Here is a 14,647-nt window from a genome sequence, read left to right as displayed (position 1 = left end):
AGCAAGCTGTCTTTCACTTAATCCCCCGTGAAAGAAAGTGGAGGAGGGAACTAATCACAAGTCACGGAATGACAAAAGTGGTGGGAAAGGGGGCACTGGAGTTGCCTCAGGAGGCTTGGCAGCTGGGAACCCATGATCATCTCAAAGCAGGAACTCTTCATCGAACCTCCCGCCCCTGCCTCACTCAGCCAGTCCTCAGATTGTCACGAGACAGCAAGAATGAGGCCCAGAAACGGAAGTGGGTTGCCAATGGGAAGTGGCAATGGATCATGGGCAGCTACAAAAGGACAAGTGTCTGCCGGCAGAAGGTCTCGGGCTCCCAGAGGTGGCAGGTTAAGAGGTGTTTGTTTCTTCTGAGTTGATACATGAGCCGCTAGCGTTCTCCCCCGCTGGTGGGGGTACCGTCAGCGGGAGGGTCCCCAATGCTGTTTCAGGTTATCCACACGCGTTTGATTCCTCTCCTGGTGGGACGGCTCATCTCTTCCCTAACTGGCAGGAAGCCATAGGTGTGGACATAAAACCCCGTGTCATATCGGTTGCAGATGTTTTCCTGGTTTGTCATTTTCTTCTCCAACCTATTTATGGTATTTCAAAAAAATAGTAACTATCGACACATAGGAAGTTGCAAAAATAGTACAGAGTCCCATCTACCCTTCCCCCAGGTTACAGCCCTTCCACACCATCGAGCTCGGGCAAAAGGCGAAGCTGACATGAGCACCGTGCACTTAACGAGACTCCAGACCTTATTTGGATTTTCTCAGCTTTCCCACGTGCTCATTTGTGTGTGTGTGCAGTTCTGTTCCACTCTGCCACCTGTGTAGATTCCTGTAACACCACCACCCTCAAAATACGGAGTTGCTTATTCACCACGAAGGAGCCGCTTCGTCCAATCCCTTTAGATCCACACCCCCGGCTGTTCGTGGTGTCCTGACCATAGAGAGAGAAATTGTACTATTTCTCTTATCTAATCTTTTCCTTTAAAGACTAGAAAGCAGGATCTTCAGAATGATGGTTTTCTCTCTCTTAATGCCTCCAGTGTGGGGTTTTTTTTGTTTTTTTGTGTTTTTTTTTTTGGAAGCCAAAAGGAAAGGCAAGACGCTTGGGGCTCAGTCCTTCTGAAAAGAAAACACACACACGCACAAACCCACCCCCTTGCGTGGGAGACTCAGCTCACAGTGGAGACATCTTAGCATCAGCGCTTGGCCACCAATCGCACCCTTCGTAGTGACAGGCTGAAGGTCAAGCACCGCAGTGAGGATGTGGGAAAGACGTCGACGGAGCCGTGCTGAGCAAAACGCCGGAGGGATAGGACGGCGGGGGTCCGGTTTGTGGAGCCAGTTTCTAATGGATCCAGGGCAGGCAGTGGCGAGGAGGAAGAAATTCCTTACCCCAGAGCAGCCAGCCCAATTTAGGCCAGGCTGCTGCCGCAGAAAAGCATGAGTCCTGCAGGTAGCGTTATCTGGGGGGCCGCCAGCCTCCGACAGGACCCTCCTCATAGGGTGGTGCGATGGAGCCCAGCTGAGGGGTCCCCTGTGACATTTGCTGTCTGCATTCCGTTCTTTCAAGTCGGGAAGGACCAGGAAAACCAGCTTCATTCTGGAGACTCCAGATCTGGCCACGGGTGTTTTCTTGAAAATTTTAAGCAATTTGTGACCCACCCCCCCCCCCCCCCACAAAAGCTTTCCTTCCGTAGCGGGAAATCTGGGATTTCTTCGTTGGCATCTAACGCTGGTAACGGCTAATATTTAGAGTTCTTACTTGTAGGAGCTTTGCCTGCCTGCCCTCACTTAATCCTCCTGACAACCCCCCAAGGTAGGAATTATTTTCTTTTTCATTTCATATTTTGAAATGAATTTTGGCTCGGAGAAGAGCTGTAGAAATAGTAGAGTTCCAGAATGCCCTTCATCCAGCTTCCCCTAATGTGAACATCTTATGTAACTGTGGTATAAGCCGGGTTATTGAAGCCAGGAAATTAACATCAGTACCATCCTATCATCTAATATATAATTAAATTATATAACTAATCAATATATTTAATTGTAACAAACTATTAATTAAAATTATATCAATTTAAGTTAATATTATTAAACAGTTATATTAATATATAATTTTATTAACATTATTTTATATATTATAAATTATATTTTTATATATAATATATAATTGTCTTAGTTATATATTAATTGCATTGATACATAATATAGTAATTACATATTATATTAATATACTAATAAATTAATATACTAACTAAAATTAAAAGTTTTAAATTAATATATTTAACATATGGACCTCATTCGGATTTCACCGTTTCTCCCTCGAAGGTCGTTTTTCTGGTCCAGGGTTGTTCCAGACTGAATGTTTGTGTCCTCCCAGAATTCGTATGTTGAATCCTACCCCCGCAAGGGGATGGAATTTGGAGGTGGGGCCTTGGGGCGGTGATGAGGTCCTGGGGGTGCAGCCCTGGTGAATGGGATTAGCGCCCTTACAAGAGGGGCCCCAGAGAGCTCCCTCCCCCTTCCATCATGTGAGGACACAGGGACAAGACGCCATCTGCGGCCTGGAAGCGGGTCCTCATCAGACACCGAATCTGCCGGCACCTTGATCTTGGACCTCCAGCCTCCAGGACCCCGAGAAATAAACGCCTGTTGTTTAAGGCCCTCGGGCTGTGGCATTTTTGTTACAAGAGCCCGAACCAAGACAAGGACCGATCCAGGGCTCACACCGCCTCTCCTTGTCCTGGGCGGACCCTCAGCCCGTCTGCCAGGACATGTTTGAAGACTGCTGCCCGGGTATCTTGTAGGACATCCTGCGTCTCGGGTTTGTCTGATGTTGGCTTGTGATTCCACTGAGGTCGTGCATTTGGGGCGACGAATCCAGAGGTGCCCCTGGGAAGGCGCGTCTGCGGCACCGGGGTGTCGCCACCTCATGTTGGGGGACGGTAACTCGGATCATTGGGCTAACGATGGGGTCTCCGTTGTAAATTACTATTTTTCTCTTTGTAACTAATACGTATCTTGGGGGGCAGTACTTTGCGACTGTGCAAACAGGCTGGTTCTCATCACATTTTCCCCCACCCATTTGGAGCCTCCATCCACGGATCTTGGCTGCAACGATGATGGTTAGTCCAGTGGTGACTTTCCATTTCCCCCATCCCGTCTACACTGACTGATTGCAAGGGCTGCAGGGTCAGTCCACGGCCAGTAAGTGAGGGCCCACGGGACCCCGAGCCCAGAAACCCGGCTCCAAGACCACGCACCCCACGGGCTCCCCGAGGAGCCCCAAGTCCCGCCCCCAAGATGGCGGCGCCGGCGGGAGAGGGGCAGGGCGCGCCGGGTCACGTGGCCGCGCCGCGAAGACGTGGCCCCCTGCGGACGCCCCACGTGTCCCTCGCCGCGCCCCGTCGCCGCCCCTGCCCTGCGCGCCCAGTCCAAGATGGCGGCGCCCAGCGGCGGGAGGCACAGCGGCGGCGGCGGCGCGAGCTTGTGGGTCGCGCTGCTCCTGGCGGCCGTGGCGCTGAGGCCGGCGGAGGCGGTGTCCGAGCCCACGACGGTGGCCTTTGACGTGCGGCCCGGCGGCGTCGTGCACTCCTTCTCCCAGAACGCGGGCCCGGGGGTACGTGCCGCAACCTCCCCGGGGGCTCGAGGGGTGGCCGGGGCGGGGCCCGAGGAGGGGACAGAGACCGTTAGGGCGGGGCTCGAGGAGGGGGCGGGGCTTTTTTGGAGGGGCGTGGCCCCAGGGGGCTCGGTGAGGGGGCGGGGCTTTGCGGATGGGTATGGACCGAAGGGGCGGGGCTTTGCGGAGGGGTGTGGACCCTAGGGGCGGGGTTTTTGTGGTGTGGCGTGGAGCCCAGGGGCGGGGCTCGATGAGGGGGCGGGGCTTGAGGAGGTGGTCCTGGGCTCCAGTGCAGGGTCGTCCGGGAGACAGAACTGAACTTCTAGGGCCTCCTGGGGGCTGAGGGCTTTGAGGGGCCTGGGTCACCGACCTGAGTCCCCGTCTCCTCTCACATGCCCCGAGTGCCAGGCATCCCTGTCCCCCAGCCCCAGGCGAGTGTCCGGCCACTGGCGAGCAGGGCGGGCGCAGCACATGGGGAGAGGGGAGCTGGAGCTGAGGGGTGTGCGCCCCGAGGCTGTGCAGCAGGTCGTGAGCTGCAGCGCTGGCTCGGGAGGAAGTGGACGGGCGTGGCTCTCTCCTTCCGTTGCACAAGGTCCCACATCCTTTCCCCCCAGGTGTGAGGCCAGGCCCTCTTTACCTGGAGGCGGCAGGCGGGTCTAGCCCAGCCCTGTCCCCAGCTCCTTGGAGAGGCTTCCTCCCCACTCCTCCTTATCAGTCCTCCAACTGTTTGTTGAGGATTTCCTTCTAGCGGGTATTGTGCAAATACATTGTGTGTTAGGCACAGCAGAGCAGAGAGGGGCCCCCAGGTGTCCCTGCTTGGTGGGTGCTGGAGGGGGTGTGACCTCCCACTTCCTGTTCCTCATCCGCTAGAAGCCACGTGGGTCGTTGGTCCTGACCCAGGAGGTCTGCAGACTGCCTCCTTTCCCCAGGGAACAGATGCTCAAAAGAGGGCTCATCTTGATTCTGCACCTCAGAAGGACGGCCCGAGACCCTGCCGCCCCCAGGACCCCCTCCCAAGCCTTTCTCTTTCCTTCTGTTCTCTAGGACAGATACTCTTGCGTGTTCACCTACGCTTCTCAAGGAGGGACCAATGAGGTGAGTTGTTCAAAGTTCCATGTCGCTCAGCATGACGACAGCCATTGTCACACAGAGACGCTCTCCGGGGACAGCGGGCTTGGCTCGTGCGTGCGTTAACTTCCACTCATAAGGCTGTTCTTGCTTAACCAGGAAAAGCGAGAGTGCTCAAGTTAACTAGTGGTGGCAGGTTCCACTCGTAATTCCACAGAGCGGACACGCGTCTGGACAGCAGGAGCGGCGTGGGTGGGAAGCTGCCACTCCCATGGGCCTCTGTTAGGGGCGTTGTCTTCGTTTTCTGTGCTGTGTAACAATCACCCAGACTTCGAACCTTAAAACAACACCCATTTGTTCGAACCTTAAAACAACACCTCAGGGTCCTGGAGGTCAGACGTCCCAGCGGCTCAGTGGGGCGCATCATAAAACCAAAATCAGGGGACCAGCCGAGTGGTGTAGTGGTTAAGTTCACGCACTCCCCTTTGGCGGCCCAGGGTTCACAGGTTCAGATCCCGAGCGCGGACCTAGCACCGCTTGTCAAGCCACGCTGTGGTGGCATCCCACATAAAACGGAGGAAGGTTGGCACAGATGTTAGCTCAGTGACAATCTTCTTCACCAAAAAAAAAGAAAAAAAAAATTAAGGTGTCAGCCAGGCTGGGCTCTCATTTACAGGCTCTGGGAGAATCCCCTTCGAGGCTCGTGGAAGTTGCTAGAATCCAGTGCCTTGCAGTGTAGTGCTCAGGCCCCTGTGTCTTCGTGGGCTGTTTGCTCCAGCTGGTGGCAGAAGAGGAAGTGAGATTTGAAGCATGAAACGGCCGACATGCCCCATTGCCAGCTTTGTGGGGACCGCATGGCAAGGAGCACGTGTGGCCTCTAGGAGAGATGGGTGTCCCCTGGCTGGCAACAAGGAGATGAAGGCTTCAGTCCTTCACCCGCTGGGAACTGATTCTGCCAAAACCACGGGAGTTGGAAGAGGACCCGAGCTCCAGACGCGAACAGTGTGGCCGACACGTTGATTCTCGCTGGTGAGACCCTGAGCAAGGGACCCAGCCTCGCGATGCCTGGCCCTCTGCCCTGCACAGCTCCGAGCTATAAAGGGGCGTTGCTGTCGACCTGCTCAGTTTGTGGTCATCTGGTGCGCGGCGTAGGGAGTTGAAGGGAGCCCCCCAAAAAGATATATCCACATGCTAACTCATGGAACCCGTAAAGGTGACCTCATTTAGAAAGTCTTTGCAGATGTGATTAAGTGAAGGGTTTTGAGATGGAGCGATCCTCCTGGATTGTTAGGGGAGCCCCGAGTCCAGTGACGAGAGTCCTTATAAGAGACACACGGGGGAGGTTGGATAGGAGAAGAGAAGACGCAGAGGGGAGGCCGGGTGACACGTGTGGCCACGAGCCAAGGAACATGCAGAGCCACCGGAAACTGGAAGAGGCAGGAAGGATCCTCTCCCAGAGCCTGCAGCGGGAGCGCGGGCCTGCGACACCTGGATTTGGGACTTCCGGGCCCCGGAAGGTGAGGGAGTAAATGTCAGTTGTCGTAAGTTACCAGATCTGGGGTGGTTTGTCACGCCTCGTTGTCACGGCGGAAACAGTGGCCCCGTCTCTCGTGCCCCTCACTGTGTTTTCCTCCCCAACACCCAGGCTTGGGGAGACACGGCTCTCATTCCAGAACAGTCTGTGGCTCTGCGTCCCAGAACAGCGTGGAGTCTTAGAGACAGAGGCGGCCTGGGAACCCCCACGGCACGTGCCCGGCCCCCCAACAGGCTGGCTCCGGGCCATAGCCTTGTCTCACACTCAGGACGTTGAAATGGGCGAGGGGGTCTCTCCCCCAGCACTGTGGACGTAGGGGCCCGGTCACTGTCTGTGCGGGGCCGACCTGGGCACTGTGGGGGGTTGAGCAGCATCTCTGGCCCCACCCACTCGACACCAGGACACCACCAGTCATGACAACCACAGATGTCCCCAGGCGTCGCCCAGTGTCCCCTGGGGAACAAAGTGATCCCCACTTGACAACCACGGGGCAAGAGGGACATGCAGCCCGCTTTGAGGATTTTAGACATGTCCAGTTTGTAAATGAAAGTCAGTGATTCCCAGCGGCAACATTTTAACAGCCTGGAGCAAACGACTGGAGACCCCCGTCCCAGCCTCTGCTCCCAGGCGTCCACTCCGCTGTGGGACATTCTTCGGAATAGTAACCCCGGGCCCGCGGTCCAGCCCTGCGCCCCGAGAGCCCCGGGATGCGACCCAGCGCGCCCTCGTCCACGTGTCAGCCCTGTCGTGCTGACGATCGATCTACTGGACAGTGACATCGCGGTGACGCTGCTCCCGTGGCACGCACACCTCGTCTCATCTCGCCACCGTGCCAGCAGGCGGGACTGTCCCCACATCATCCCTTTTCACACACGAGGACACGGAGGCCCAGAGGTGGAGAATTTCCAGGCTCCCGAGCTGGGAGGTGACGGAGGTCCCCAGGGCACAGGCCCCTCCCCACAGCTCTGTGCCGGGACCCGCCCGGCGCCACCGGCAACCTGGAAAACAGCACACGTGCCTCCCTGATTAAGCTTCAGGGGGACCGTCCGCTCTGGCGCTGGGGGAGAGTGGCGGTCGCTCCCTCTGGGCGGTGTGACCACAGGCCGGGCCGTCTCTTGGAGCAGCAGTGCAGTCACAGACTAGAGCCAGCCGTAGGCTTGGTCCTTTGGTCCCGGCTGAGCGGATTCCTCCTGAAGCGAATCACCCAAGAGAAGAGAGACGTGTTTGGCGCCGTCTCGTTCTGGCAGCGCTGATCTAGGACTGTGACAGTCGGACACCGCGGGTGGCCAGCGGTTCCCGGTCTGGGCGCCCAGGAGCCCTCAGGACTGTGGGCGTGGGGTCGGGGGGGCTGCGCACGTCCAGCTCGGGGGCCCAGGCCTCTGAGGGCAGCAGCGGCTCTGGCTTCTTTGACGGTGGTTTGTGTCTCTGGGGGTCGCCTGAGAAGCCAGTGGTGTCAGGTGACAGTGGGCACAGGCTTGTTCATGAGCTCCCGGTGCCCCCCACGGTTGGCGAGAAGGCAACAAGTTGTGGCCACTTGGGAAAATTGGCCGTTTCTTGTAAACATGCTCACCAGACAACCCCACACTTCCACCGCTGGGTGTCGACCCTGCAGACGTGAAGATGCAGGTGCACGCAAAAGCCTGGGCCGGACTGTGCGTAGCCGCGTGATCCAGGACAGCCGACAAGTGGAAGCAACCCAAACGTCCATCCGCGGGTGTGTGGATCAGTAAGATGCGGCCATCCACACGCTGGAGCACGATGCAGCCGTGAAGAGGAGCGAGGCCCCGACACAGCCGCACATGGACGGACCTGCACACACGACGCTCAGGGAGAGAAGCAGACACAGAAGGACACACAGCGTGTGATCCCATGGACGGGAAACGTCCAGAACAGGCAGATCCACAGACAGAGAGCGGGCTCGTGGGCGCCAGGGGCTGGGGAGGGGCTGAGGGCACTGCTGATAGGGACGAGGTTTCCTTATGGGGTGATGGAATGTTCTGGAATTAGAGTGTGATGACGGTTTCACAATCCGGAATATACTAGAAAACACTGAATTGTGCACTTTGAAAGGGTGAATTGTACAGTTTCTCAATAAAGCCGTCAAAAGGAAGTGAACTGTGGAGGCCCGCAGCAAGCTGCCAAACCTCGAATGCATTACATGAACTGACCACAGACTGATGGTCCGCACAGGTGGCCTGCAGAGGCACAGCGATGGGGACTGAGGTCAGATCCGTGCTCACCAGGAGTTTGCAGGAAGGGGTTGACCCCAAGGGAACCGGGAGCATCTTTGGCAACAGAGAACCCATCTGGGTCTTGATGGGGCGAAGGAGACGCACCCGGATGCGTAGGCCAGACTCCTGGAACTGGCTGCATTTACATCCTAATAAAAAAGAATAGTGGCTCCCATTTGCGTGTCGTCTGTGACGCCCGGCCACTTAGGACCCTAACCCCCTTGGCCTTACAGAGAACATTCCAGAGGCTCAAGCTGAACTGGGCGCCTCCTCGCCCGGCCCCCGCCCTGCAGCCACGAGCCCACGGTCAAGTCCACATTTCACAAGTCCCCTCAGAGGGACACTGACCCTACTGCCAAGAAACTTTTGGTTTTAAATTTGTTTGCATTCCTAATTTTTTTTTTAGTGTTAAATATTGGCCTTTCTTCTCCTGATGCTTTTAAGAGCTGTGGAAAATTTTTCCAGACCTATTTCACAGCATAAAACCGTTTCTGGTTCTCAGAGGCCTTGGAGCCCAACAGGTATTTATTATTAAATAGAAAATAAATAGGCCGAGTGGCAGGTCTGGCCTGGCACCCAGCGAGCGTGTCCTGCCGGTTTCCTGCCGCAGGCAAACGGCTTCAGTGACCATCTACTCCCCTGATAATTACCATAAAAATGGACTTGTTTCCCTTCTGGAAAGGCCTTGACATTAAACCTGGGTCCATTATTACTCAGGAGAGGGCTGTAATCTCTCATTTTGCTGGCAAAACGCAAAAATGCCCAGAAGTGACACAGGTTTACGGTTCCCCGTTGGCTGGGTTTTCAGAGCCCGTGAAAATCCAAATAAACTGGTGGCGATGTGTTGGGGAAGCATGGAAAGTTTTTAATTTTTTTAATTTAGTTTTTTTTAAAAAAGCTAATACATTCGCATTGTTCAAAAAGAAAAGCCTATGAAAAGCTTTCCAGCACCTTCCATTTGTCCGCTTCCCGCCCACGTCCTTGGTGTAACGGCGATGATGAAAATCTTGTGTCTTCTCCCAGGACTTCCTTATAATTATACCAGCCAGTGTGAATGCGCTGTCTTCCTTTCTTGTCTTTTTGTTTTTATTTTCCTTAACAGATTTTATTTTCTAGAGCAGTTGTAGGTTCACAGCCAAATTGAGCAGAAGGTAGAGAGATGGATCTCTTTCTGGTCGCCCATCCCCGCATGCACAGCCTCCCCCATTATCAACGTCTCCCCAAGAGGGCACATCCGTGGCGATCGAGGAAACTATGTGGCCCAGTCACCGTCGCCCCAAGTCCATCGGTGACCTTAGGGGTCACTTGTGGTGTCATGCGTCCTGTGGGCGTGCACGAACGTGCGATGGCACGTACGCCCCGTGACAGGGGAGGTCCACGGCCCCGAGCAGAGCGTGGGGGCACCTGCAGGCCAGGCTCCAGCCAGGTGGCCCCAGGAAGGTTCAGGCCCTTTGCACCACTGCAAGGGAGCTGGAGACAGAGCGAGCCCGCGCCGCCCGGCTGTGCGTCCGGCCTGACGCGTGTCCATGTTCTCTCCGCAGAGGTGGCAGATGAGTCTGGGGACCAGTGAAGACCACCAGCATTTCACCTGCACCATCTGGAGGTGAGTGTGGGTCCTGGCGGCGGCGTGGCCCCCGGAGGAGGCGCCTTCGCTCAGGGCTGCTGCAGGGGAAGGGGTCAGGCAGAGTGACATGGGCCCACAGCCCTGGAGGGCACACCCGGGTGCACAGGCCGGCGGAGCGGGTCACGTGACTGCAGGCAGGAGAGGGGCTGCCACACTGGGCTGGGGCATGGCTGGGGCGAGGACGGCGCCGCCGGGAAGCGCGTGGACACTGAGGCCCAGAGGGGTCGGGGCCCTGGGGAGTGTGGGCCAGGCAGTGTGAGCAGCCCTGGTCCCCTGCAGTCACGGTGATGGTTCAGTGCCCTGTCCATCCTTCCCGTCATCCCGTCCTGACAGGGAGTGTGGGGATGAGGGGGTGGAGCTGCCTCAGGGCCTGTCCCCGCTCCCCTGTGCTCCGCGGCCTGGGACGCATCACCCCAAGAGAACCCATTTCTCCAGCCTTTACTGTGCGCCTGGAACAGTGCAGGCCCTTTGCGGCTACGCAGAAGTCCAAGCCGTGGTCGCCCCCCAGGGCACCGGGGTCAGAGGGGCACAGATTACAAATGGAACACAATCAGGGAGTGGTGACGGTGACATTTAATTAAAGGACACGCGAGTTTTAATCATACTAGTGGCGCCATCCCAGTGCCCTGCTTGATGCCGTGCAAACAGCAGGTGTTACTAAGTAGTGGGGGAGCCCCACCCGCTCTGTGGGACCGGCCCCTATCGGAGCCCCGAGTCCTCGTCAGGATGCCCGGGGGCGCCCGTGTCACAGGAAGGCCCCCGTCTGCACCCTCCCCGTGCATATCGCCACCCCGCACGGGGCGTGCACACCAGTCCCCCAGGTGCCCAAAGACACACGCAGCCCCAGCCACCTGTGACCTTGGGCCCCCGCCCCGCCAGGAGGTGGAGCGTGACTGGCCTGGCCTCCAGATTTCAGACACTGATGGGTCCTCAGTCTGCCAGGCCCTGGGCAGCCACGAGCCGAGAGAATTGGGGGTCCCCTGGCGCCCCCACCCACCTGTATGCGCCCCCCCATCCCCGCCACCCCCTCCCAGCCTCCCTGCTGCCTCCACCCCCAGCCCTACGCGGATGTCCTCGTCCCTTGTGACACCAGTCATCCCCGCTCAGCTCCTCTCTGCTCCGGTCACCCGACCTTGCGGTTGCTTCGATGTCCCCTTTGCACCCTCCACGGGACCTTTGCAGATGCCCCGCCCCCCCTTCCTAGTTAACCCCTGTACTTCTCAGGCCCCGGGGTGTTGCTGGCCCCGCCCTCACTGCAACACCTGGAATGTCGCCGGCGCTCAACTGAAAAGCACTCGGGGAACAAACACGGGGTTGGGGCCCAGGCCAGCTGGAGCCCCGAAAGGGAAGGGGCCAGGAGAACGTTCCGGCAAAGAGGAAAGAGGGGTGGATGGAGTTGAGGGGGCCCCTCCTCCTCACGGTCAGCGGCGCCCGAAACGGCGTCCGTCCTGGAAGCGGGGCGCACGCGGCCCGGCTGACCCAGCCCCTCTCTGCAGGCCACAGGGCAAGTCCTACCTCTACTTCACGCAGTTCCGGGCGGAGGTGCGCGGCGCCGAGGTCGAGTACGGCATGGCCTACGTGAGTACCGGCGCCTCTCAGCGCCCGGGGCGGGGGCACCGCGAGGACACGAGCGGGGACAGCGCGGGCGCAAGGGGACCCGGAGAAGCAGGCGGCGTGGCTCACTGGCGCGGCTCCGGCGCCCCGTGGTCAGCGCCTCGGCCTTGCTCCCGACCCTGCAGCCCCTAGCAGGGCCGGCCACACTGCAGGGCCCCCCGCTCCTGCGTTTGGGTCAGAAGCAGTTAGAAAAATGCTTGTCGGTTCCAGAAGCGGAACTGGTGGGAAACAGGCCTGGAGACTCGTGGCCGGGACCTGCTCCCACCAGGGTCTGCCAACCGCATGGGCATCCTGTCTTCTCCAGGGGGCCTCGGCTCTGCTGTGAAGGCCCTTCACCTGACTAAACCAGGCCCACCCGTGCCCTTTACCCAAAGTCGGCTCAGGGTGGCCTTTCATCACCTCTTCAAGACTTTCCTTCCCGCCAGCAGAGTCCATGTGAGTGGGGACCGTGGCTGCCCCGAGTCCACACATCAGCGTGACCAGCACGCCCTTGAACCAGCTGTTCTCCAGGGTCCCTTCTCACTTTAAAACTCTCTTCTCTTAGCTGATTTGAAAGAGACACGACTCAGACTTTTAAACATTACGCTCAATGTTTGATACTGTCAGGCTTGTGTCTTTTCCATAAATTAACTCAAGAAAAAATGGAATTCAGTGCCTTCCTCCCAGGATTTGCCGCAAAGGCATGACGTCTTAAGCCAGTGGACAGGCTCTTAGGGGGTCACCGAGCCTCTTCTAGCGGGTTCTCCTTCACGGGCTGAGAGAGGCTCCGCGCGCGCCCTCAGCCTGTGCTTCTCGGGCAGCAACGCGACTCATGTCCTCCCCCGATTAGAACAGGACCCCTGGTTCTCTTTCAGTCGAAAGCTGCGTTTGAAAAAGAGAGCGATGTTCCCCTGCAAAGCGAGGAATTCGAGGTGACCAAAACAGCAGGTGCGTGAAGATGGAGGGGTCGTGGCTCGGGACCCGGGGCTGGAGCGGGGAGGGTGGGGGAGCTGACGGCACCCACCGCGGGCGGGCAGGGACAAGGACTGCCATTCGGGTCCTGGGGGTCAGAGCCGAGCGTCGGCAGACTGTTTCTGTAAAGGGCCAGAAGGTCGGAGTTCTCACTTTGTGGGGCAGCTCGGGGTGTCTCTGTGGGCTAGTCCACCTGGGTGGCCCCGGCGGGCAGAGGGGCGTGAGTCCTGTGTCGGTGGCTGGACCGTGGCCGCGTCCCAGTGAAACTTTATTGTGTGAACACGACGTGTGAATTTCACGTCACTTTCCCACATCCCAAAATTCCGTTTTCTTCCCATTGTTCTGAAAGCTGTTTAAAAATGTGAAACCTACTGTTAGCTCCCGGGCAGCGGGCCAGCTTTGCCAACCCCCGATGGAGAATCGTGAGCCCGGTGTGCTCCATGGGGGGGGTGCACCTGGGACGTCCACCCTGCCTGGCCGGGCTGGGCTCTGTGACCAGGAACGGCCTCGAGAGTTTAGAGCATCGTGGCCACAGGGCACTGAGGTCAGGACCGCGTGTGTGACGGGGGAGCGGGTCACGCCCCAGTGTCCTCTGAAGCACATCGAGCCGCGTAGGCAGATGCTGAGCAGAAGGATGAGCGAGACGCTCCCGAGTTGGGGCTCAGCGTGCAAGAGCAAGGGGGCAGGTGATGGTGACAGGGGACGTGGGAGCTAGCCGCGTCTGGGGGAGCCGTGAGGGTCCTGAGGGACGGGGAAAGATGAGGCGAAGGGTCTCATGCAGCTGTGGGTGTCACCAGGCTCGAAAGTGGAGAGGAGGAAGAGGGCACGAGCAGGGGGCTTATAGGGAGGGGCCTGGGTCCTGGAGGTCCCGGGACCATTCAGAGTCAAGGTCAAGGACGGGAGGTGGGGTTGCTGGCAAACCCCGAGCCCCAGGGCACAGGATGGACAGGGTGTCACAGTCCAGCTGGGGGGGCGGGTGGCAGGTGGAGGCCGGATTCCCTGGTCCTGCTGGAAGAGCATCGTCTGGGCCTCAGATTTGCCCATGTGAGCAGGAGGTGACGCAGCCCGACCCCCGTCCCCTCTCCCTGTGGCAGAAATGACCATGGCTCTTCCCACCTCACTTTCCCGTGGCTCCTGCTGCCCTCAACCTCCCGACCTTTCTTCAGTCCCTCACCCGTAAGACCCTCGGGGCCAGGGGCCTTTCCACGGGGACGGCTCCCCTGCCCAGCCCAGGACCCAGAGAATCTGTGGGGCGGCGAGGGCCCTCCCAAGCGTCTCCTCTTCCGCAGTGTCCCACAGGCCCGGCGCCTTCAAGTCCGAGCTCTCCAAGCTGGTGATTGTGGCCAAGGCATCGCGCAGCGAGCTGTGACCGGCGCCCCGCCAAGGCGACTTCTCGTCTCTGCTGGCGGAGCCTGGCCCAGGGGGCTGGCGCATCCCTGGTTTTCTGGGGGGACTGTTGGTTTTCTGCCCACGCTGCTGTCACCCTGTTCCGAGGGGTCCTCAGGGCGGCAGAGGCCCCGGGACGGAGTCCGCCGCGCCCGCTCTGCACCTGGAGCGTGGTCTGGGGCGGCCACTCGTCTTTCCCACCAGGAGGGGCCTGGGGCCGGCGGCTGTTCTGAAGCCAGCGTGCGTCCCCGTGGGACCAGCGAGCCAGCTGCCCTCTGCCCTCGAGCCGACTGTTCTCTTAGATTTCCCCAGGGGACCTCCTTTCAGACCAAGCAGGAAGAAATGACATGTTCTTTCATATTTGAATAAAAAAGACGATTGAAAAGCGACCACAGAGATTCAGCATCAGGCAGTGCCGGCCGCCGGGCTGGGCGCGGGGGGCTGGGTCCCCACCCCGGGACAGCAGCGGGGGGCTCACCGCCCCCATGTCCCTTACCCCTTGGAAGCAGCTGAGCGGCATCACGCTGGGCAGGATTTTTCTGGAACTCCTGAGCCCACGGGGGCTGGGCTGGGCCACGGCCACTGCAGTCCCACGGGCGGGCCTGACGGAGGGCGAGGGCTCCAGGG

The 14,647-nt window shown here is 58.6% G+C and overlaps 1 protein-coding gene across 2 annotated transcripts; it reads left to right on the top strand.

The window, feature by feature from the left end:
• Positions 1-2,321: 2,321 nt before the first annotated feature.
• On the top strand, positions 2,322-14,409 carry MYDGF (myeloid derived growth factor). 2 transcript variants are annotated; one of them, XM_070622670.1, is made up of 6 exons: positions 2,322-3,612; positions 4,657-4,707; positions 9,987-10,048; positions 11,566-11,647; positions 12,538-12,610; positions 13,924-14,409. In XM_070622670.1, exons 1-6 carry the CDS (start codon positions 3,433-3,435, stop codon positions 14,001-14,003), a joined length of 528 nt encoding a protein of 175 aa, XP_070478771.1. In that variant the 5' UTR covers positions 2,322-3,432; the 3' UTR covers positions 14,004-14,409. The 2 variants fall into 2 exon arrangements, with proteins under 2 accessions (XP_070478771.1, XP_070478770.1); XM_070622669.1 differs by having other exon boundaries at positions 3,355-3,612; positions 13,729-14,409.
• Positions 14,410-14,647: the final 238 nt, after the last annotated feature.

Source organism: Equus przewalskii, chromosome 6 (assembly GCF_037783145.1).
Source record: "Equus przewalskii isolate Varuska chromosome 6, EquPr2, whole genome shotgun sequence".
Taxonomy (NCBI): domain Eukaryota; kingdom Metazoa; phylum Chordata; class Mammalia; order Perissodactyla; family Equidae; genus Equus; species Equus przewalskii.
The sequence above is the reverse complement of the archived record's forward strand: the minus strand, read 5'-3'. Positions and strand labels throughout refer to the sequence as shown.